This window comes from Cherax quadricarinatus, unplaced genomic scaffold, assembly GCF_038502225.1.
Source record: "Cherax quadricarinatus isolate ZL_2023a unplaced genomic scaffold, ASM3850222v1 Contig267, whole genome shotgun sequence".
Lineage (NCBI taxonomy): Eukaryota > Metazoa > Arthropoda > Malacostraca > Decapoda > Parastacidae > Cherax > Cherax quadricarinatus.
Genome location: NW_027195293.1, coordinates 1 through 25,000, shown reverse-complemented (window position 1 = coordinate 25,000; position 25,000 = coordinate 1). Strand labels below are relative to the sequence as shown.

The 25,000-nt window shown below is 39.7% G+C and overlaps 1 protein-coding gene across 1 annotated transcript; it reads left to right on the top strand.

The window, feature by feature from the left end:
* Positions 1-14,976: 14,976 nt before the first annotated feature.
* On the top strand, positions 14,977-22,678 carry LOC128695026 (uncharacterized). The gene is made up of 2 exons (XM_070080268.1): positions 14,977-22,420; positions 22,555-22,678. The coding sequence occupies exon 1, from the start codon at positions 20,243-20,245 to the stop codon at positions 22,385-22,387; it is 2,145 nt and encodes a 714-aa protein (XP_069936369.1). The 5' UTR covers positions 14,977-20,242; the 3' UTR covers positions 22,388-22,420; positions 22,555-22,678.
* Positions 22,679-25,000: the final 2,322 nt, after the last annotated feature.

Sequence of the window (25,000 nt, the reverse complement as noted above, 5' to 3'; positions counted from 1 at the left end):
TGACGCCATTACTACCTTCTGACTTAGCAGGTGACGCCACGACGCCATTACTACCTTCTGACTCAGCAGGTGACGCCACGACGCCATTACTACCTTCTGACTTAGCAGGTGACGCCACGACGCCATTACTACCTTCTGACTCAGCAGGTGACGCCACGACGCCATTACTACCTTCTGACTTAGCAGGTGACGCCACGACGCCATTACTACCTTCTGACTCAGCAGGTGACGCCACGACGCCATTACTACCTTCTGACTTAGCAGGTGACGCCACGACGCCATTACTACCTTCTGACTCAGCAGGTGACGCCACGACGCCATTACTACCTTCTGACTTAGCAGGTGACGCCACGACGCCATTACTACCTTCTGACTCAGCAGGTGACGCCACGACGCCATTACTACCTTCTGACTTAGCAGGTGACGCCACGACGCCATTACTACCTTCTGACTCAGCAGGTGACGCCACGACGCCATTACTACCTTCTGACTCAGCAGGTGACGCCACGACGCCATTACTACCTTCTGACTTAGCAGGTGACGCCACGACGCCATTACTACCTTCTGACTTAGCAGGTGACGCCACGACGCCATTACTACCTTCTGACTCAGCAGGTGACGCCACGACGCCATTACTACCCTCTGACTCAGCAGGTGACGCCACGACGCCATTACTACCTTCTGACTCAGCAGGTGACGCCACGACGCCATTACTACCTTCTGACTTAGCTGGTGACGCCACGACGCCATTACTACCCTCTGACTCAGCAGGTGACGCCACGACGCCATTACTACCTTCTGACTCAGCAGGTGACGCCACGACGCCATTACTACCTTCTGACTTAGCTGGTGACGCCACGACGCCATTACTACCCTCTGACTCAGCAGGTGACGCCACGACGCCATTACTACCTTCTGACTCAGCAGGTGACGCCACGACGCCATTACTACCTTCTGACTTAGCAGGTGACGCCATTACTACCTTCTGACTCAGCAGGTGACGCCACGACGCCATTACTACCTTCTGACTTAGCTGGTGACGCCACGACGCCATTACTACCCTCTGACTCAGCAGGTGACGCCACGACGCCATTACTAACTTCTGACTCAGCAGGTGACGCCACGACGCCATTACTACCTTCTGACTTAGCTGGTGACGCCACGACGCCATTACTACCCTCTGACTCAGCAGGTGACGCCACGACGCCATTACTACCTTCTGACTCAGCAGGTGACGCCACGACGCCATTACTACCTTCTGACTTAGCTGGTGACGCCACGACGCCATTACTACCCTCTGACTCAGCAGGTGACGCCACGACGCCATTACTACCTTCTGACTCAGCAGGTGACGCCACGACGCCATTACTACCTTCTGACTTAGCTGGTGACGCCACGACGCCATTACTACCCTCTGACTCAGCAGGTGACGCCACGACGCCATTACTACCTTCTGACTCAGCAGGTGACGCCACGACGCCATTACTACCTTCTGACTCAGCAGGTGATGCCACGACGCCATTACTACCCTCTGACTCAGCAGGTGACGCCACGACGCCATTACTACCTTCTGACTCAGCAGGTGACGCCACGCCATTACTACCTTCTGACTCAGCAGGTGACGCCACGACGCCATTAGGTTTAACATTTATGTGATATAATTGTGAGAAACATTTAAGATATACAATTTATAAGGTTCATTTATTCAGTATTTATTTGGTTTTGGGTGAGTAAGTGATCTTTGAGAAGAGACTTGAATTTATAAACAGGTAGTGTTTCTTTTATATTTACAGGTAATGAATTCCAGATTTTAGGGCCTTTTATGTGCATTGAGTTTTTGCATAGTGTGAGATGGACACGAGGAACATCAAAGAGTGATCTGTGCCTTGTGTTATGGTCATGTGTTCTGTTGAGGTTGGCAAGGAGATGTTTGAGGGGAGGGTTAATATCAGAGTTAATTTTTTTTTTTTTTTTTTTTTTTTGTAATTCATTTTAAGCGCTTAACCCATGTGGGTCATTCAGCGCAAGACGTGGTGAAGGCTTGATCCTCCGTCTACTGAGCGCCTGACAGACGCGCTTCCTATTTGTACTCACCTATCCTATATCAGAGTTAAGTGTTCTATGTATGTAATAGGTGCAGTAATAAGTATGGATGTTTTGTATGGTGAGTAGGTTTAGTGTATTGAATATTGGTGGAGTGTGTTGCCTGTAGTGAGAATTTGTTATCATTCTGACTGCAGCCTTTTGTTGGGTAATTAGTGGTCTGAGATGGTTAATTGTTGTTGAGCCCCATGCACAAATTCCATAGGTGAGATAGGGGTAAATAAGAGAGTGATATAGGGCCAGGAGGGCTGACTGTGGAACATAGTACCGTATCTTCGATAGTATGCCTACAGTCTTGGAAATTTTCTTAGAAATTTGTTGTATATGTGTATGAAATTTGAGTCTATTATCAAGGTGGATTCCTAAGAATTTTCCCTCTGTTAGCTTTGTGATAGATGATCTGTTTATCGTTATGTTAAGAGGGACATCTGTAGCTCTGTTACCAAACTGAATGAAGTAGGTTTTGTCAATGTTTAGTGTAAGTTTGTTAGTCCTCATCCAGGTAGATATTTTCTGTAATTCGGTATTTACAGTATTGGCTAGCGTGACTGGGCTCGGGTGAGAGAAGACGTATGTAGTGTCATCTGCAAAAAGTGTGGGTTTGAGTAATTGCGAAGCATTTGGAAGGTCATTTATGTATAGGAGAAAGAGAAGAGGGCCAAGGACACTTCCCTGTGGGACACCAACTGTAATTGGTTGAGCGGAAGTGTTTGCCCCATTTGCGTACACATATTGGCTTCTGTTTCTGAGGTAAGATTTGAGGGAGTGCCCTCTTATACCATAGTGTGACAATTTTACGTGGAGCAAGTCATGGTCAACTGTATCAAAAGCTTTACGTAAGTCAATGAAGATCCCCAGTGGGACTTCTTTTTTCTCTATTGCAGTGTATATATGTTCTAGCATGTGTATAATAGCATCATTAGTATTTTTATTAGGCCTGAATCCAAATTGGCAGGGGTTGAGAATGTTTTGGGAGATGAGGTAGGAGTAGATTCGTTCATGAATTAATTTTTCGAAGATTTTTGAGAGAGGGTGTAAATTGGATATTGGCCTATAGTTATTCAACTCTGGTCTCCTCCTTTGTGGATCGGGGTGACCCTTGCTGTTTTGAGAACTGTAGGGAAGGTGGAGGATTCAATGGATTTGTTAAAGAGTGTTGCAATGATTGGTGATAGTACTTGTGATGCTTTTTTGTATATAAAGGGTGGTAAGGTATTTAAATCTCCTGCCTTGTTTTTCAGTCCGTTGATAATAAGGGAGACTTCGTATGGGTTAGTCGGAGCTAGGAACAGTGTGTTCGGGTAGTTGCCAGTGAGGTAGTCATTTGGTGGGGTATCTGAGCTTGGGATATTATTGGCAAGGTTTTGGCCTATAGTGGAGAAGAAATCATTGAGTCTGTTTGCTGTTTCTGTTGGTGGGAGTTGGGGTTCATCTGATTTTGCTAATTTTATTTCGCTATGTCGTGATATCTTTTTTGTTCCCAGAATTTCTGATAGGGTCTTCCAGGTCTTTTTTATATCACCTCGTAAGTTGGATAATCTGTTCTAATAATACAATTTTTTTGCCCTTCTTATCAGGCTGGTTAGGATTGACGAGTAACGTTTTGTTTGGTCTCTGGTTATGTGACCCATTCTGTACTGTTTTTCATATCGGTGTTTTGTATTTATGGATTTGAGAATGCTGGGTGTTAGCCAGGGACTGTTCAGTCTCTTTTTTTTTTTTTTTTTTTTTTTTTTTTTTTTTTTTTTTTTTTTTTTTTTACACACAGAGTGTACCACTAGAACGCTTAGCATGGCTAGGCATTTCGGGCATACTTAGTTTTATTCTTAATTGTAAAATATTACAAAGTATGAGGTAAGTTGGTATTAAGGCTAAGTGACTAAATACTAGTTTGTGAGTTTAGCAATGTGAATGATTTTGTTTTGGCACAGTACATAGTTTCAGTATTGGAGTATCACAGGATTCATTATTTTAAGACTGAGATTAATATTTCTGTTTATGGTCAAATGAGTGAGTGTAAGTGTGAACCACCAGGTGGTATTCGTGTAGTTAGTTGACGGGGTGTATCAGGGAGATAAGATGTTTTCTAATGGTAGTTTTGAAGGTGATGAATGTGTCTGCAGTTCTAGAGTTCTCAGGTAGGGTATTCCAGATTTTAGGGCCTTTGACATACATTGAATTTTTGTAAAGGTTTAGTCGGACACGGGGAATGTCATAGAGATGTTTGTGTCTGGTGTTATGCCTGTGGGTTCTGTCACAACTATCAAGAAAGCGTTTTAGGTCAAGGTTGATATTAGAGTTTAAGGCCCTGTAGATATAGATTGCACAGTAGTAAGTGTGGATGTACTGAACTGGGAGTAAGTTTAGATCTATGAAGAGAGGGGGGGTGTGTTGCCAGGGATGGGATTTAGTGATTATTCTTACTGCAGCTTTTTGTTGGGTTATTATTGGCTTTAGGTGTGTTGCTGCAGTTGATCCCCAAGCACAAATAGCATAGGTGAGGTATGGATAAATAAGTGAGTGGTATAGTGTGAGAAGGGCATTTTGTGGCACGTAGTATCGTATCTTGGAGAGGATCCCAACCGTTTTGGATACTTTTTTGGTTATATGCTGGATATGGGTGCTGAAATTCAGGTTGTTGTCAAGGTATAAGCCTAGGAATTTTCCCCCATTATTTCTGGTAATTAGAGTGTTGTCAATCTTAATGTTAATTTGTGCATCTCCTGCTCTGCTACCAAACATAATATAGTAGGTTTTGTCAGTGTTAAGCGTAAGTTTATTGGCTGTCATCCAAGTCGATATTTTAATCAGCTCCTCATTCACAATGGTGTTGAGGGTGGCAAGATTAGGGTGAGAGATGACATAAGTCGTGTCATCAGCAAAGAGAATAGGTTTCAGGTGTTGGGATATGTTTGGAAGGTCATTGATGTATATGAGGAAGAGCAGGGGACCAAGGACACTTCCCTGCAGAACTCCAGTATCAAGTGGCCGTGTTGCTGATGCTGTGTCTTTAATGGTGACGTACTGATACCTATTAGTAATGTAAGATTTGAAATAAGCAAGCGCATGGCCTCTTATACCGTAGTGATCAAGTTTGTGAAGTAGGATGTCGTGGTCTACTGTGTCAAAAGCTTTTCTTAGGTCAATAAAAATTCCTAGTGGATATTCCTTATTTTCCAATGCTGTGTAAAGCAGATCTAGCATTTTTATGATTGCATCATTAGTGCTTTTATTTTTCCTGAATCCAAACTGGCAGGGGTTGAGTATGTTTTGAGCCGTTATAAATGAATACAGTCTCCTGTGCACGAGTTTCTCAAAGATTTTGGATAGCAATGGTAAGTTAGATATTGGCCTATAGTTGTTTAAGTCTGTAGGGTCACCACCTTTATGTATTGGTGTAACCCTTGCCATCTTGAGTAGTTTCGGGAAGGTGCTAGTCTCTATTGACTTGTTAAAAAGTAATGAAATAGCATACGAAAGGACGTGGGCCGCTCGCTTGTACAGTAATGGTGGGACATGAGACAGATTCCCCGAGTTACTTTTAAGTGACTTTATGATCTCAATGACTTCCGTGGGCTCAGTTGGTGCAAGATAGAAGGAATTAGGGAAATTTCCATCTAGGTAGTCCCCGACATGGGCATTGGTATGTGGGATTTTACTGGCGAGATTAGATCCTATGTTTGAGAAGAAGTCGTTTATCTTGTTAGCTGTGTCAGTGGGATGTAGTGGTGTTTCATTAGGTTTAGTTAGGACAATATTCTTGGTTTTTCTCAGTTTGTGGGTCCCTAGAATCTGAGAGTGTTTTCCAGGTCTTTTTTATATCTCCTCTAGTGTCTGAATCTACTGGAGTAGTATAGTTGTTTGGCTTTTTTTATTACTTTGGTGAGAGCTGATGGATAGTGTTTAAGAGTATCTTTGTGTATTAAGCCCTGTCTATATTGCTTTTCATATTGGTGTTTCTTGTCAATGGATTTCAGAATGGTGCTGGTTAGCCATGGGCAACCAAGCCGTTTGTTTGTGATCTGTTTTGTTTTTATAGGACAATGTTTGTTGTATAGTCTAAGTAATTTGTTAAGAAAAATGTCTGTCCAGTCATCAATACCATTGGCCTTGGAGAATTCTGTAGGCCAATCAACAGTCTCTAGGTCAGCTGTGAACTTCCTTACTGAGGCCTCGTCATGGAGTCTAAATGAGACTTTGTTGTATTCAAGTGGTGGTTTACTAATGTTTGTCAGGAGGAAGGTAGGGTAGTTGTCTGTAGTGCTATCTGTGATTATCCCTGATTTAAGGGGGGCTAGTATATTGGTCCATTTTTTTTTTATTATCACACTGGCCGATTCCCACCAAGGCAGGGTGGCCCGAAAAAGAAAAACTTTCACCATCATTCACTCCATCACTGTCTTGCCAGAAGGGTGCTTTACACTACAGTTTTTAAACTGCAACATTAACACCCCTCCTTCAGAGTGCAGGCACTGTACTTCCCATCTCCAGGACTCAAGTCCGGCCTGCCGGTTTCCCTGAACCCCTTCATAAATGTTACTTTGCTCACACTCCAACAGCACGTCAAGTATTAAAAACCATTTGTCTCCATTCACTCCTATCAAACACGCTCACGCATGCCTGCTGGAAGTCCAAGCCCCTCGCACACAAAACCTCCTTTACCCCCTCCCTCCAACCTTTCCTAGGCCGACCCCTACCCCGCCTTCCTTCCACTACAGACTGATACACTCTTGAAGTTATTCTGTTTCGCTCCATTCTCTCCACATGTCCGAACCACCTCAACAACCCTTCCTCAGCCCTCTGGACAACAGTTTTGGTAATCCCGCACCTCCTCCTAACTTCCAAACTACGAATTCTCTGCATTATATTCACACCACACATTGCTCTCAGACATGACATCTCCACTGCCTCCAGCCTTCTCCTCGCTGCAACATTCATCACCCATGCTTCACACCCATATAAGAGCGTTGGTAAAACTATACTCTCATACATTCCCCTCTTTGCCTCCATGGACAAAGTTCTTTGTCTCCACAGACTCCTAAGTGCACCACTCACCCTTTTCCCCTCATCAATTCTATGATTCACCTCATCTTTCATAGACCCATCCGCTGACACGTCCACTCCCAAATATCTGAATACATTCACCTCCATACTCTCTCCCTCCAATCTGATATCCAATCTTTCATCACCTAATCTTTTTGTTATCCTCATAACCTTACTCTTTCCTGTATTCACTTTCAATTTTCTTCTTTTGCACACCCTACCAAATTCATCCACCAATCTCTGCAACTTCTCTTCAGAATCTCCCAAGAGCACAGTGTCATCAGCAAAGAGCAACTGTGACATCTCCCACTTTGTGTGATTCTTTATCTTTTAACTCCACGCCTCTTGCCAAGACCCTCGCATTTACTTCTCTTACAACCCCATCTATAAATATATTAAACAACCACGGTGACATCACACATCCTTGTCTAAGGCCTACTTTTACTGGGAAATAATTTCCCTCTTTCCTACATACTCTAACTTGAGCCTCACTATCCTCATAAAAACCCTTCACTGCTTTCAGTAACCTACCTCCTACACCATACACCTGCAACATCTACCACATTGCCCCCCTATCCACCCTGTCATATGCCTTTTCCAAATCCATAAATGCCACAAAGACCTCTTTAGCCTTATCTAAATACTGTTCACTTATGTTTCACTGTAAACACCTGGTCCACACACCCCCTACCTTTCCTGAAGCCTCCTTGTTCATCTGCTATCCTATTCTCCATCTTACTCTTAATTCTTTCAATAATAACTCTACCATACACTTTGCCAGGTATACTCAACAGACTTATCCCCCTATAATTTTTGCACTCTCTTTTATCCCCTTTGCCTTTATACAAAGGAACTATGCGTGCTCTCTGCCAATCCCTAGGTACCTTACCCTCTTCCATACATTTATTAAATAATTGCACCAACCACTCCAAAACTATATCCCCACCTGCTTTTAACATTTCTATCTTTATCCCATCAATCCCGGCTGCCTTACCCCCTTTCATTTTACCTACTGCCTCACGAACTTCCCCCACACTCACAACTGGCTCTTCCTCACTCCTACAAGATGTTGTTCCTCCTTGCCCTATACACGAAATCACAGCTTCCCTATCTTCATCAACATTTAACAATTCCTCAAAATATTCCCTCCATCTTCCCAATACCTCTAACTCTCCATTTAATAACTCTCCTCTCCTATTTTTAACTGACAAATCCATTTGTTCTCTAGGCTTTCTTAACTTGTTAATCTCACTCCAAAACTTTTTCTTATTTTCAACAAAATTTGTTGATAACATCTCACCCACTCTCTCATTTGCTCTCTTTTTACATTGCTTCACCACTCTCTTAACCTCTCTCTTTTTCTCCATATACTCTTCCCTCCTTGCATCACTTCTACTTTGTAAAAACTTCTCATATGCTAACTTTTTCTCCCTTACTACTCTCTTCACATCATCATTCCACCAATCGCTCCTCTTCCCTCCCGCACCCACTTTCCTGTAACCACAAACTTCTGCTGAACACTCTAACACTACATTTTTAAACCTACCCCATACCTCTTCGACCCCATTGCCTATGCTCTCATTAGCCCATCTATCCTCCAATAGCTGTTTATATCTTACCCTAACTGCCTCCTCTTTTAGTTTATAAACCTTCACCTCTCTCTTCCCTGATGCTTCTATTCTCCTTGTATCCCATCTACCTTTTACTCTCAGTGTAGCTACAACTAGAAAGTGATCTGATATATCTGTGGCCCCTCTATAAACATGTACATCCTGAAGTCTACTCAACAGTCTTTTATCTACCAATACATAATCCAACAAACTACTGTCATTTCGCCCTACATCATATCTTGTATACTTATTTATCCTCTTTTTCTTAAAATATGTATTACCTATAACTAAACCCCTTTCTATACAAAGTTCAATCAAAGGGCTCCCATTATCATTTACACCTGGCACCCCAAACTTACCTACCACACCCTCTCTAAAAGTTTCTCCTACTTTAGCATTCAGGTCCCCTACCACAATTACTCTCTCACTTGGTTCAAAGGCTCCTATACATTCACTTAACATCTCCCAAAATCTCTCTCTCTCCTCTGCATTCCTCTCTTCTCCAGGTGCATACACTCTTATTATGACCCACTTCTCGCATCCAACCTTTACTTTAATCCACATAATTCTTGAATTTACACATTCATATTCTCTTTTCTCCTTCCATAATTGATCATTCAACATTACTGCTACCCCTTCCTTTGCTCTAACTCTCTCAGATACTCCAGATTTAATCCCATTTATTTCCCCCCACCGAAACTCCCCTACCCCCTTCAGCTTTGTTTCGCTTAGGGCCAGGACATCCAACTTCTTTTCATTCATAACATCAGCAATCATCTGTTTCTTGTCATCCGCACTACATCCACGCACATTTAAGCATCCCAGTTTTATAAAGTTTTTCTTCTCTTTTTTAGTAAATGTCTACAGGAGAAGGGGTTACTAGCCCATTGCTCCCGGCATTTTAGTCGCCTCATACGACACGCATGGCTTACGGAGGAAAGATTCTTTTCCACTTCCCCATGGACAATAGAAGAAATAAAGAGGAACAAGAGCTATTTAGAAAAAGGAGAAAAACCTAGATGTATGTATATATATATATATATGCATGTGCGTGTCTGTGAAGTGTGACCAAAGTGTAAGTAGGAGTAGCAAGATATCCCTGTTATCTAGCGTGTTTATGAGACAGAAAAAGAAACCAGCAATCCTACCATCATGCAAAACAGTTACAGGTTTGTGTTTCACAGTCATCTGGCAGGACGGTAGTACTTCCCTGGATGGTTGCTGTCTACCAACCTACTACCTTTGGTCCATATGTGGTCTATTATGGTTGCACTTGTCTCAGTGAGCCTGGTTGGTTTAGTTATTGTTGGTATGAGAAGTGTGTTGTTCATATTGTTGATGAAATCAGTTACAGGCTGATCATCTAGTAAGCCAAGGTTGATGTTGAAGTCTCCAGCTAAGAGAAGTTGGTGCTTATTCATTTGTCTGTTTGTAATTAGTGACTTTAATAATTTCTCACTGAAATTTGGGATGTTTGTGTGAGGTATCTGGTAAATGGCACCGATTGTTATAGGCGTCTTAAGGTTTTTTACAGTAAAATTAGCAAAAATGTATTCCCCATATTCATCACTAAAGCAAGTGGTGCTAAGACAAGATAATTGGTTAGAGTAATAGATTGCAATACCACCCCCAACTTGGTTTGGTCTGCAGTTGTGAATTGCTGTGTATCCTGGTAGAGGGTAGATATCTATTGTGTCCTGCTTAAGCCAGGTCTCAGTAAGAATAATGCAGGAGAAGGGTGTCTTTAGTGATTCAAGGAGTGCTAGGAGGTTATCATAGTGTTTGCTTAAGGACCTGATGTTGTAGTTAAGTACTGATAGACTTTTAGCATTGTTTAGGATAGTGGTGGCTTGTGATGCTGTGTAATAAAGGCAGTTACTTTCCAATAGGTTTTGATTGGGTGTCAGATTATGGAGGTTTAGATCAGGGTCAACGTGATCAATCATCTTCTAGGTTTAAATTATGGTTATTTATATCCTGAGTTGTGTGTTGAGTTCTACTACTGATATCTGTAGTGGTTGGAAGTTTGGACAAGTATATAGCTAGAGTATTTTGGTCATGTAGAGTATAGTCACTACTACACATAATGAAGTTGATGTTGTCTATGTGTTGTGCTGGAATGAACTAAAGTACAACTAGGTATAAACTAGTAATATAAAAATACAAATTAAAAATAGAACAAGACTCTCACTTGTAATTGCACTAAGGTCTAATAATGACTTATGTGGAGTCTATGTTTTGAGCTAGAGTGAGCTAAAGTACAATAGGTTTAATCTAATAATATAAAAGTACAAATTAAAAATAGCACTAGTCTCTCACTAGTAATTGCACTATGGTCTAATATAGTGAATTTGGTATTGACTATGTATTGAGGTAGAATGAGCTATAGTACAACTAGGATTAGTCTAATAATATAAAAATACAAATTAAAAATAGCACTAGTCTCTCACTAGTAATTGCACTATGATCTAGTATAGTGAATTTGGTATTGACTATGTATTGAGCTAGAATGAGCTAGAGTAAAACTGTGATTAATCTAATAATATAATAAAGGCACAAGACTCTCAATTGTAATTGCACTAAGGTCTTATATAAGTTGTTTACAAGAATTAGAGTATAATTAGATTGACAGGATAAAATACACAAATTAAGGTAGCAAAATAATAATAAAAAAAATGATAAAAATAAAAATGGCAATGACTTGGTTATAATATGCTAGTAAGATGGTAGACAGGATGATATAAAAGTTGTAGTTGAAAATACTAGTTTAAAAAAGTATGGAATAAAAATGGTCAATAAAAGAAGTTTACAATAAGTTTGATCAATATAGTTTAAAGTAAAATTGGGCAATAATAGGGATTTAGAATAAAATTGGGCAATTGAGTATTTTTTAAAGTGAGGTAGAATTATTGAAGACAAGTTATGGTTAGTTTATAAAAAAATAAGATGGAACAGTGATGTGGTAAGTTGTAAAAAAGGAGATAGATTCTGTAGATATTAAATACAATTAAGACTGAGGTAGAATGGTCGTTGAATACAACAATGACAATTAAAAGTAGTTGGGGTATTAGAATTTTAGGGGGGCACAAATTTATGACAATATAACACTAACGGTGGACTATGGGTATTATCTGCACTTTACTCTGATTCTGTTAGTCCAGCCTCACTTAGGAATGTTTTAAGGTCATGTTCTGTGGAGATGAAGTATCTCTTCCCAGTGGGCTGTTTCCTAACTGCTATTTTCCATCCCTCACAAAGCACTGGTGGATTTTTTGGGCATAGCGCAATTTTCTTAGCCGATAAAGAAGGTTTTGTCTTGTTTTGGTAAGGCACTCATTGACGTAAACATCAGTTTTCATAGAAATAGATATTTTTAGTAGGTTGTTTCTTTGTAGGCTAGTTTGGAATTTTAACAGCACTGTTTTTTTACCTGCTTGGTAGCCCATCAGTTTGCAATCCTTTAAGTCATCACTACGTATGTTAAGGCGAAGGTGGTCCTTGATAAGCTGTAGGGTGGTCTCCATGCAGGTCTCTTGGGTGACTGTGGCTGGGAGATGTTTGCTGTTAACTACAACAGCGTCAGATAGCTGCTGTTGGTCATTATGGTCTTGGAAGTTGGTTATTACATTGGCAAGTTGTTGGTCCACTCTTGATCTTTCCTCTGTAATGTTGGTAGTAAGTAGGGTGACTTGGTCTTTTAGTGTGTTGATGGTGTCTAGGGACTGGGTGTGGGTGTTGCTTTGTTGTTCTAGAGTGTCTAGTTTATGTTCTAGAGCAGTGATCTTGTTGAGGTAATCTGCATTGCTAGCCTTTAGTTCCTGCATTTCTCGAGTTAGTTTGGTGATCGTTTGGTTCTGAATCATAAGGAGTTTAGCTATTTCTGGGTCGGTGATCTTCTTGACATCAAATACTGGGAAGGAGTTATCTTGGAATGTAGCGGCGGTCATGTTTGTTGTTGTCTGTCGTGTGTTGTGGTGACGCCGGTGGGTGATGAGGGTTGTGTCCTGGCTGCCAGTACCACAAGTTTTCCTCGTGTTATTGCTGCTCTCACCTTTGATGTTAGGAGTCCTTAGCTGGTTACTGGATCTTCTTTTATTGTTCTGACCCATGTCCATTGGCTGTGGCTTCGGGTGAATAGTAGGCGATGGGTGTTGGGTGAATGTTGTGGAGTATCACTTCAGTTGTCATCAGCTGTCATCTGTTTAGTTTTTTTAGGGCAGTGCTTGTTATAAAGGTATTGGGTCTTTTTTAGAAAATTATTAAAACATTCGTCAATATCTGTATAGATTTCTAGCTCAGTGTGCCAGTCAATGTTTGTTACTGCTGTTGTGAAGTTATTAATGGCTGCCTCATTGTGAAGTCTGAAGGTGACTTTAGTAGTGTCTTGGGGTATTTTACCAAGAGTTGTTATGATGAAAGTAGGGTAGTGGTCTGTGGTATTATCTGTAATTATGCCTGATTTTAAAGGGGATATGGTGTTGGTCCAGATGTGGTCAAGTAGGGAAACACTAGTCTCTGTAACTCTTGTAGGTTTTGTTACTGTTGGTAGCAACATACAGTTACTCACTGTGTTTGTGAATTCAGTAACATGTGGGTCCTGGTCTTGCAGGAGATTTATATTGAAGTCACCTGAGAGTAGCAAGTGATCTTTGTTCATGCATGCATCAGTTATCATACTTCCTAGGTTTTGACTAAATTGGCTAATGTTTGATTGTGGAACTCTGTAGATGTTTATCACTGTGAGAGGTTTTTGTAGGTATTTGGATTTGAGTTTAGCTTTTATATATTCCCCATGTTCATCCCTTGTGCAAGTATTAGTGATACATTCTAGTTGGTCTGAGTAGTATATTGCTGTGCCCAGGGCCGGATTAAGAAGTCTCCGGGCCCTAGGCTATTCAGATTGGCGGGGCCCCTTTGAGTTACAGGTAAGCGAAGCGACCCCTTCCAGCTTGGGGGTGGGGGGGGGGTCGGTGTGAGCCTGTTTAAGGTCTAATTAAATACATTCTGGCTATTTAGATTAAATTTAATAGGGAAAGTACATCAAGACAACCAAAACCATTTACCAACAGCCATTATAACTATCTTGTTAAATCATACATTTTAAAGAGAATAAACTCAAGACAGCATAGTATTACTAGATTAGGCTATTAAAGTAGTGACATCGTGTACCTATTATATTCAGCATAACCACTACAGCACTATTATTCCCTTTATAAATCACTGACAATTATTGTTATCATTGCATCATGCATAAGACTATCAAATCATATAAACTCAAGAAAGTAAAGAATTGTTTATATTCACAGGCACTTCTTAAATAAACTTTTTTCTGGATTTCATATTGGCAAAATCATCAATTATATTCTGAAAATCAATATTTCTTGTTAGATCAGACTCAATGGTCAACTAGGCTAGGTTACACAATTTGTCTTGGCTCATTGTTGAACGGAGCTGGTTTTTCACTCTTTTCAAAACAGAAAATGAACGTTCTCCTTCACAGTTAGTAGCTGGAAGTGTTAGGTAAAGGCGATACACTATGTCAACATTAGGGAAGGTTTCTGAGATACCTGCATTTCTTAAATGTTTCAAAGCAGCTGAGGGCGCACATTTTTCAGGTGGAGCTTTAATCTGATTCATATACCCAGAAAAATGAACTATTTCTTCAACAAATGTGTCCTGAACATCTGCTGAAAGGTGTTGTTGCAACTTTAATGCAGCTTCTCTCAATTCTGCATCTGGCATAGTAGTAATTTTGAACAGAAATCCAAACTTGTCATTGAGATTCTGGTAGATTTCTTTTCTTTTCACCAATTCTGTAATCAGTGAATCCAGAATGACGAAGTATGTAGCTGTCTTACATTTCTGCCTTGGTAGCAACACAATTTCATTGTCTGGCTCTTCAAAATTGCGTTTCCTCTTCCTTGACCGCTGATGATCAGCCAGGTAACTGTAGTCTTTCACCAGCAGTTTAGCTTTCTCTTCAAACATTTCAAAAGCTTCATCATTGCGAAGTGAGCTTACAAATTCCACTAAGCCTGCATAGAGGTTAGCACAAGTAGCCATTTCAATTTCAATTTTCTGAAGTGTCTTGTTCGTGGCATTTAACCGTTCCAGTATACAGTCCCAAAGCACACAGAGTAAGGCCAATTCAAAATCTTCCAATTTTGATGCTAAGCTGGCTGCTTCGCTTCTTGTAGTTGCTGTCTGGTCTTCATCCTCTGCTATTTGGATCAAAGCAGAACGTATTTCAGCAAAGCTGCCTTTTAAAGCATGTGTTGCATCATGGTGCGCTGACCACCTTGTTGATAATGATTTGATGACATCTCCATGAATGGTTGACTGGAGTATACTCCACCGATGCGTTGAAGCAGAGAAAAAATTAAAGAGTGCTTGTAAAAGTCCAAAAAATGAAACTGCAACGACACAACACTCCGCAGCACATGACCCAACAAGATTAAGAGAATGTGCTGAGCAGGGCACATATTCAGCAAGTGGGTTGATTTGCTTGATACGGGCTTGCAATCCATTATATTTACCCGACATGTTACTTGCATTGTCGTAGCTCTGGCCACGGCAATCCATAATAGAGAGATCATGTTCAAGCTGAGTATCCAGTACTACATTCATCATTGTTTCTCCATCATGGCCTGAAAGAGGAATGAATTTTATAAAGCGCTCTACAGGCTTACCACTGGAGTCGACAAAGCGAACAATGAATGTCAATTGATCTGTATGTGAAATATCTGGTGTTGAATCTACACTTATTGCAAAGTATTTTGCAGTTTTCACAGCTGCTATGATGTTATTGAGGACCTTCTTAGTCATCAGTTCAATAAATTCATTGCATATAGTAGATGACATGTAAAATACAGTACCTCTTCCTGCATTCCCAAGGCGTGACACATGATTTGCTAAGAATGGATCGAATTGTACTAACAGTTCTATGATCCCTAGGAAATTGTCAGTTTTCCGAACCAAAAACCTCATTTTCTCCACGGAAAGCAAGTCCTCTTAGAGCTAAGAATTTTACAACAGCAACAACTCATTCTAGAACTTTTCTCCAATAAGTGCGCTCTTTTTCAGTTTGATTTTCCAAATGAGAATCCAATAAGCCTTTTTTCTGTGCACGAAATACACTGGCTAAAATGCAGCGCCTGTGAGTGGTGCTGTTTTCATGTTCCTCGAAACGCTTGGAATTTTTCCAGTCATTGAACCCCTGTGTGAAGGTATTTTCTTTGGTAGAAAATAGCTTGCATGCTGAACAGTACACTTTTCCTGAGCTTTCAGAGTATACCATCCATGATCTTTTCACAGTTTCTGAATTTGCAAGCTTCCTATAAAACATAGATGACTTTAAACAACGACGACTTCCATCATCATAAATCCTTGCTGATTTCCTAAAGTCAATGTTCAGAGTTTGACTGAAGTTTTCTGCAATGAAAGCATTATGTAGAGAATCTGGGATTACATTTGGCCATGAGGCAGGATCTTTTAAGACAAATCCTGTGGATGAAATGTCCATTGAGACATTGAGAGGAGACACAAAAGAAGTAGATGCTGGCTGAGAAATAATGGAGGGAGGGCTTCCTGTATGATCTGACGTATCTGCAGATTCAACTGTACTGGTAACATCAGAAACTGTTTTCGTGAGCATGTCTGTGATCTTTCTGCAGCTTAATACATCTTTCTTTTTCTGTTCTTCTTGAATTTTTTCCTTTCTTTTCTGTGACCCACTCACATAAGAACGTCCAACATCACATTCACGAGATGCCATAATGAGGATGTATCACTGTCTGTAATCATGCAAATACAAATTTTTCATTATCAATTATTATTAATTTTTTAATTATTATTTTTTTTGTTATTTGGGGGGATATGGCCCTTGTAGCCCCCTTTCCTCTGGCTGCGCATCTAAAAATTCAAAACGTTACCAGAAAGGAGTCATATACAGAACTTTTACCATAGATTAGGTTAGTGATTTGGGCTACGAATATTTTACTAATTCATCCTCCTTGATCTCCAATTTACTTAAACAGAAATCATACTGAGTCCAAGAACAATGCACAATGGTATTTATATTACCACCATGTGCGCAGTCTTGGATGAGCCCCTGAACCCCTTGGACCGCGGGGCCCCCAAATGCGCGGGGCCCTAGGCAAATGCCTAGTTTGCCTATGCGGTAATTCGGCCCTGGCTGTGCCACCCCCTTGTTGGTCTGGCCTACAGTTGTGTATGGCTGTGTAACCAGGAATGGCATAGACATCTGTAGTATCAGGCTTTAGCCAGGTTTCAGTTAGTGTAATGATGGACATATTGGCATGCAAGGAATTTAGTAATGCTAGGTGATCATCATAATGCTTGCTTAAAGATCTGATATTGTAGTTAAAGATAGTTATGTTGTTGTTGGCTCTGAGAAGTGCCTTTGATTGTTCTGCTGTGTAGTAATTACAGTAACTGTTTGATTCATTTAAGTCATTAAATAAGAGGTTGGTATCAGGATCAATGCTTGTAATCATAAGATTTGTAGTGAATCTATAGTTAGAATTAAGTAAAAAATAAAGTAAATATTCTAAAGCTAAAAAAAATAGCACCTGAATTATTTAACAAATGTAAAAAATAATGAGCTAAGGTAGTTTTTTAAAGCTAAAATAAAGGAGACAATATAAAAGGGACTAAAATAATTTGTGGTGAACAAATAAAGTGATGATCAAATAATGGAGCTTGGGAATATGATAGTAGGTAGTACTTTAAAGGTAATTCTTTAAAGTTAGAATTATAATATAAAATTATAATATAAAAGGGACTAATATAAGTTGTGGTGAACAATAAAGTGGTAATCAAATAAATGAGCTTTGGAGTATAATGGCAAAATAGTGAACTTATTAACTATAGCACCTGAGAATAGCACCTTGATTAGTTTAACAATTGCGAATATATGATCTAAGGTAGTTATATAAAGCTAAAATAAAGGACAAAAAAATATATAAGGGACTACAATTAAGTAATGGTAAACAAGTTAAATGGACAGGTGGTCACTATAAGATAATATTGGTTTAGGAGTAAGATCTGATTTGTAATATTAAATAAGTTGAGCAGTTTATTGCACAATAAAAAGTAAAATAAAAAATGAGGTAGTTGGTACTAGCTAGCAAAAGATAGTTTTGGTACTTGCAAAAAAGTAATTGGAATATACACTAATTGCACACACAATAAAAAGTGACTAAAAAAACAAGTAGTGGTAAACAAAATTAAATGGACAGGTAAGAACAATGAATAATGGTAATGTCTTGGTTATAATATGATAGTAAGATGGTAGACAGGTACAAAGGATAATATAAAGGTTGGAGTTGAATATACAAACTTGAAAATTTGGCAACAAAATGTTATGGGAAGTATAAAATAATGTTTAATGTACAAAAGTAAAATTGACTGGTAGTAAATATGGTGTTTAATAAAATTTTAGTAAGTAATAATGATTACAAAAAAGTGAAAAAGTAATGTTTATTTCATTCAATATTGCACTGGTAGTTATACTAGAGGTTATATGGCAGTACAAGGTAATTAAGAGTACTCTAAGATAGTAAATGTGGTATAAAACAGGTAAAGGTAATTAGACAAGTAATGGTTATTAAATGTCAAAAATGTTAAGAGTAAATTGAAATTATAGTAAGAATGATAATTATTAATTTTAATAAGTAATATCAGTTGATAGTATTTAAAAAAATATGAGGTAGTAATATGGACAGAGAAAGTATCAATTCAGCTAATGTTTAAGCAAACAATAGTAAATAAGAAAATTACATAAGGTGACTTATGCTTACTAGTAAAATCACAAAATAAGGAAGTTGATTATTTAATTACTAAGAGATTGTACAATGAAGTTTGAACAATAATGGAGCAAAACATACACTACGCTACGTAGACTTTTAAGTTGGACATTGTTTAGTTATTCTCTGTAAGATTAGTATCCCTGAGAAATCGTGATAGATCATTCTCGTTCGTGATTGTGTACAGTTGACCTACATTTGTTTTCCTAACAAGAATTTTCCCATCCCGTGTGAAGCATTGGTGTATTGTGTCGTTATTCTCCCGCTTAAGTTTTCTGACTCTATACAGGAGGTTCTGACGTTTTTTGGTAAGACACTCGTTTATGTATACCTCTTTCTTTACTTTAATAGATGCAATAATTAAGTCTTTTTTCCTGTCATGTGAGTGGAATCTAAGCATAACACTTTTTCTACCATGGGATCCTAGTAACCTGGCTTCTTTTATTTCTACCATGGGATCCTAGTAACCTGGCTTCCTTTATTTCTACCATGGGATCCTAGTAACCTGGCTTCTTTTATTTCAGACTCTGGTACAATAACACTTGTTTGGTCCTTTATGATCTGCAGAGTAATTTCTTTACTGTTTGTTTGGTTCATATCACTGGGAAAAAGTGGACTGTTAACTATTACTGCGTCCGATAGTTTATCTTGTTCAGTTTTATCTTCTTGGAGAGCAAAGTAGTCACTGAACTGGTTATCTAAGTTGTTCTTCCATTCTTTTACTGCTTCTTCAACCTTTGTATTAAGAGATATTATTTGTTCTGTATGGCTATCTATGACTGTTTGGATGGTCTTGTCACAGTTAGTCATTCCTGGTGTTGTTAACTTTTGTTCAAGACTGAGGATTTTGTTCTCGAGTTGTCATCCTGGTGTCTTGTTTTGTTAGCGTCTCTCGAAGATTCATATTTTCAATAACTAAGTTGGAGATGCATGTCTTTAGGGTATCTGGATCGTTGGAATCTGGGGAGGATGGGCTGGTGGCAGCCATGTTTGTTGTTATTGTTGTGGTGTCGCCTTGAGCGGTGGTGAGTGGGGTGGTTGCTGGGCCGGCATCCTCCTGACTACACTTGTTGAATAGTTGATTTTTCGGCGTTTTCTTGCTGGCCTTGGTGCTGTTTCCTCTTAGATTGCGCCTCATAATACTACAGGAATTGATGTAGTTAAGAAGAAGTTGTAGTTATACAAAGTTTAGGGTTACGTTGTTCGGCTGGCAGCGGGGTGTTGCTTTCGGTTTGTGGGCAGTCTTCCTTTGATCTCTATTATGTTCGATTTGTAGGTTTCACTGTTGGTAATCTTTGGTCATTCTGGGTGCTACGTTGTGTAGTGCAGTTTTGCAAGTAACTAGGTCATCATAGGAGCATTGGTAGCTCTGATAGTTGGAGAAAAGTACGGAGCTTGGAGGTCGCTGCTGCCGCTGCCGCTTTCAGTCTGAAACTATCTTCAGAATTCTTTGACATGTACGTAACAGGAGTCATGCCAACCTGTAGGACTTATTACATTGATGTGACTTCCCTCAAATCCTTCTCCTTATATCCCAGTATGTTGATGTGAGAGTCAAACTACAAGTTTGACGCGTCATCCAGTAACTGTCTTCACTCTGACTCAGCAGGTGACGCCACGACGCCATTACTACCCTCTGACTCAGCAGGTGACGCCACGATGCCATTACTACCCTCTGACTTCTCAGAAAAGGAAGAATTAGTTTCAGCTGGTGAACTTCTGAACACTTCTCCTGTGAAGGCGTGTGCTGAGCAAAGCAAGGAAAAAGGGAAGAGTGTGGCCAGGAAGTCCAGGGCCACTCCAGATGTGGCCACCATGTCTGGGGCCACTCCAGATGTGGCCACCACGTCCGGGGCCACACCAGATGTGGCCACTTCAAGCCGCAAACCTACAACATCGAGGAAGCGGAAACGAAGTGACGTATCTGTGGCCACCACCATCACCACTGTGGCCACATTGATCAACCCTACGACTATATATACATCTGTCATCACCACACCCACAGTTACATATGTGACGACCTCACCACGTATGAGTGTAACCCCTGTGATGACTGCAGATGTGGCCACCCCACATGTGGCTACCCCAGTTGTGCCTAGTTCAGCTGTCGCCAGCACATCGACAGCTGCTGACGCGAGTGCCAGTGACAGTGTTTGTGTATCAAGTGCCAAACGACGAGTGTCAATGTATAATAAGATAACTCCTGTTGTTGTCGAGAAGAAAATGATAAGTATGGAAGATGATAGGTTTGATGAAATTCTGTCATTTGTTCACTGTTCCGAGTGTTTATCAAGGAAGGTGGAAGTTACATATTATAAGCATCACTTAGAAACTGTTGTTGCTATGTCGTGTACCGAGTGTAAGGCTGTTTTAGTGAAAAAGCCACGTGGTATTAGTAGGCAGCTGAATGTTTTGACTGGTCGAATGGTGTATGCTGAAATGGTGGCTGGTGGAGGCTACAATTCATTTCTTCGTAGAAATGCCTTGTGTAACCTACCTGGTATAACTCACGAAACATTTAGCAGGTACACAAGCATGATTACCAGGGTATCCATTCAGTCTTGCAACAGAATTCTAGCTGAAACAAGGGCAATCGTTCGTAAGGAATATGCCAAACAAGACACTTTGTCAGACGCACGTGGAGTTGTTGATATTGATGTGACGTATGATGGCACCTGGCATACTAGGGGCCATCATTCTAATTTTGGCATTGGTGTGGCTATTGATGCCTTGACAAAGCTTGTTGTTGACTATCAAGTGTTGTGTAAATACTGTTTCTTGTGTGTCAATATGAAAAGTCGTTTGAATAAGAAGAAAATTACTGTGGAAACGTATGAAAAATTTAAAGAAAACCATGAAAGGAAATGCAACAAAAACTATTCCGGCTCCTCAGGAAAAATGGAGGTAGAAGCAGCGCTCATCATTTGGCAAAGATCACTGAAGCAGAAGTTGAGGTACAAGACCATAGTGTCTGATGGTGATAGTGCAACCTACAAAGGAATTACTGAACTCAATGATGGTGCTGGTCCATACCAAGGTTTACAAGTTACAAAAGAAGAGTGCATCAACCATTATGCAAAGCGGCTGAAAAATAGGTTGACAAGCTTGGTAAAATTGCACTACACGGAAAAACAACTTAGAACCGGAAAAAATAGAAAGGAGTATCACGTGAAGAGGAAAGCAATGTTGACAGATTTCATGATTGACAAGCTTGCTCAGTATTTTCAGAAGAACCTAAGGGACAGTCGTGGAACTGATGTTGAAACTATGAGGAATGGAATACTTGCAAGCTTCTTTCACTGTTCCTCCACTGACGACAACCCAGAGCATCACCTTTGTCCACCTGGTTCTGCTTCATGGTGTTTTTACCAGAAGGCATTGGCAGACAACCTACCACCACCATCCCACTCAACCATGAAAGTGAAGTTTCAGCTACAACCCGACGACTTCAACAAGGTGCATGAAATCTACAAGGACCTCACCCGAGATGACATGATGGAACGATGCATACAGGGACGAACACAAAACCCAAATGAAAGCCTTCACCAAAGAATATGGGCGTACTGCAACAAAGCCCTGTATAGAAATAAGTGGCAAGTTGATTTCTCCGTCAGCCACGCGATAGCAGAGTACAATGTAGGATACGAAAGAAGTTGTCTGGACATACAACTTGGATATGGGCGTTCCTCATTGAACCAAAAACGTCTGAAGGATATGGACAGATATATGCAGAGACTCCAAACTCCAAGAAGCAAGAAGAGGAAGACGGTGGTGGACACCTCCTATGAAGCTGGAGGCCATTAGATGATCCATGTCCATGCCTACTCTTCGTCAAAGGTAAATAATTAATGTGAATTTGTTGTTTAATTGTATGTGTATGTTTATCATTATTGTATATATATGTATATTTACACATCTATGTACATAATCATTGGCAATACGATGTTTAGTGTGTATTTCCTTCTTTCCAGTTTGATGTGTATGGACCGTCATGATTGGCCAATCTGAAAGGACTTCAGGATGGAGGGATCTGCATGGAACTTCAGAAATATGTTATATATGCTCACTTCTACTCCTAATAAACATAAGAAGGCACATGGAATATTTTTACCCACCATAAGCTAAGCCTCAATGTATTTATTACATTTTTCTGGAAAGTCCATTTTCTGCAATTTTAGGGGAGCTCCTCCCTTATTATTTATTTTTATTTATTTATTTATTTATTTATAATTTGAGCACACTTACAGAGGTACAAAAAAAAAATACAGATAAGAGCAGCATGCCAAAGCCACTTATACTATGCATAGCATTACGGGCTGGCTTAAAATTAACTTAAGATTAACTAAGCAATGATTAAATCAGTGAAAAACATTAATGTAAACTGATTACTATAAAGCACAAGTGAGTATTACAAAGACAGGTCATATGGTTGCATGCATTGTTGTAAATTCAGTAGAATGGAGTATTCTGTTAGGTAGTGTATTTAAAAAATAATAAAGTTAGATTGGGTTTTAGGTTTAACATTTATGTGATATAATTGTGAGAAACATTTAAGATATACAATTTATAAGGTTCAGTTATTCAGTATTTATTTGGTTTTGAGTGAGTAAGTGATCTTTGAGAAGAGACTTGAATTTATAAACAGGTAGTGTTTCTTTTATATTTACAGGTAATGAATTCCAGATTTTAGGGCCTTTTTATATTGAACCGATCTTTATAAATTTTACAGGATTTATTCATGGAACATTGTTCTATAACATTATGTTTACCTTTTGATAAAAATCCTTACCATTTTTGTATACCATGCCCCTCAGGGAAGGTTCCTTGATGTTGGTGAGGGGCTCTTGATTTAGGGAATTGGATCTGTGCTCCAGTTCCCTGAATTAAGCCTGAATGCCTTCCACATCCCCCCCCCCCAGGCGCTGTATAATCCTCCGGGTTTAGCGCTTCCCCCTTGATTATAATAATAATTTGTATACCATGGGTGTAAAATGCAAAAATTGTCCCAAAACATGTCAAGGCATCTTCACTATTTTTTTTTGGGTACTATAAAAGATTATCCCCTCAAGGAAGGTTCCTTGATGTTGGTGAGGGGCTCTTGATTTAGGGAATTGGATCTGTGCTCCAGTTCCCTGAATTAAGCCTGAATGCCTTCCACATCCCCCCCCCCAGGCGCTGTATAATCCTCCGGGTTTAGCGCTTCCCCCTTGATTATAATAATATAAAAGATTATATTGCATGATTGCTCATCGATATTTTGTCTGTTTGGCATTAATAATTTCATTCTGTAAAAAGTAACGTCGATATTGACATATTGATGTGCTCCATTAAGTATCACTTCTGTTACTTATACTTCTTGAGATAAGCCCAAGTAATCTGTTGGCGTTGTTGCGCACACTAAGGCACTGCTGTCTTGGCTTTAGATTTCTGCTTACCATGACTCCCAAATTTTTCACATTCTGTATGATCAAGCTCTACTTCACCCAGATTATAACTTAGTTATTTTCGTTACCAAGGACTAGTACCTTACACTTATCCACATTAAACTTCATCTGCCATTTTTTCAGACCAAGACATTAATTTGTCCAAATCGTCCTGGAGTTCATTGATATCCTCCTCAGAGTGAATTATACGGCCTATCTTTGTATCATCAGCAAACTTACTCATGTCACTAGTAATCCCTTCATCAAGGTCATTAATGTAAATTATGAACAAGAGAGGGCCTAAAACTGATCCTTGTGGAACGCCACTAGTGACTAATCCCCATTCAGATTTGACTCCATTATTGGAAAAATCTGACCAAAAACTGTTTTAAAGTATCGAAAACTTACGAACCAACACGATCTTCTCCACTTACTCTCACCACGACACCAAAACTAAACGTGGTGTAATTATAGGCTTTTTCCCGAGTGCATTCAGAATCTGCAGTAATGAATTCCTTGAAAATGCACTATAATTGAATAAGTATTTTCCAAGCTTCACTTTCCACGTCACTTCAGAGACTGCAGATGACGGGCATTAACCCTTTGACTGTCGCAGCCGTATATATACGTCTTACGAGGTACCGTGTTTGACGTATTTACCTGGAGTTTACCTGGAGAGAGTTTACTCCAGGTAAATACGTCAAACACGGTACCTCGTAAGACGTATATATACGGCTGCGACAGTCAAAGGGTTAATATATACTCATAAATTCTAGCGGCTTCAAATCAAGCAGGAGAAAGCTGGTAGGCCCACATGTGAGAGAATGGGTCTGTGTGGTCAGTGTGCACCTTATAAAAAAAATCCTGCATCATGCAGTGCATAATGAAAAAAACAAACTCCGACCATTTTTTTAATTAAAATGCCGACTTTGTGGTCTATTTTCGTATAGCATTTATGGTTGTATTCTCGTTTTCTTGGTCTTGTTTGATAGAA

Coding starts and splice junctions, on each gene's coding strand:
- LOC128695026 (XM_070080268.1), top strand. CDS start 20,243: ATGCCATTACTACCCTCTGACTTCTCAGAAAAGGAAGAATTAGTTTCA.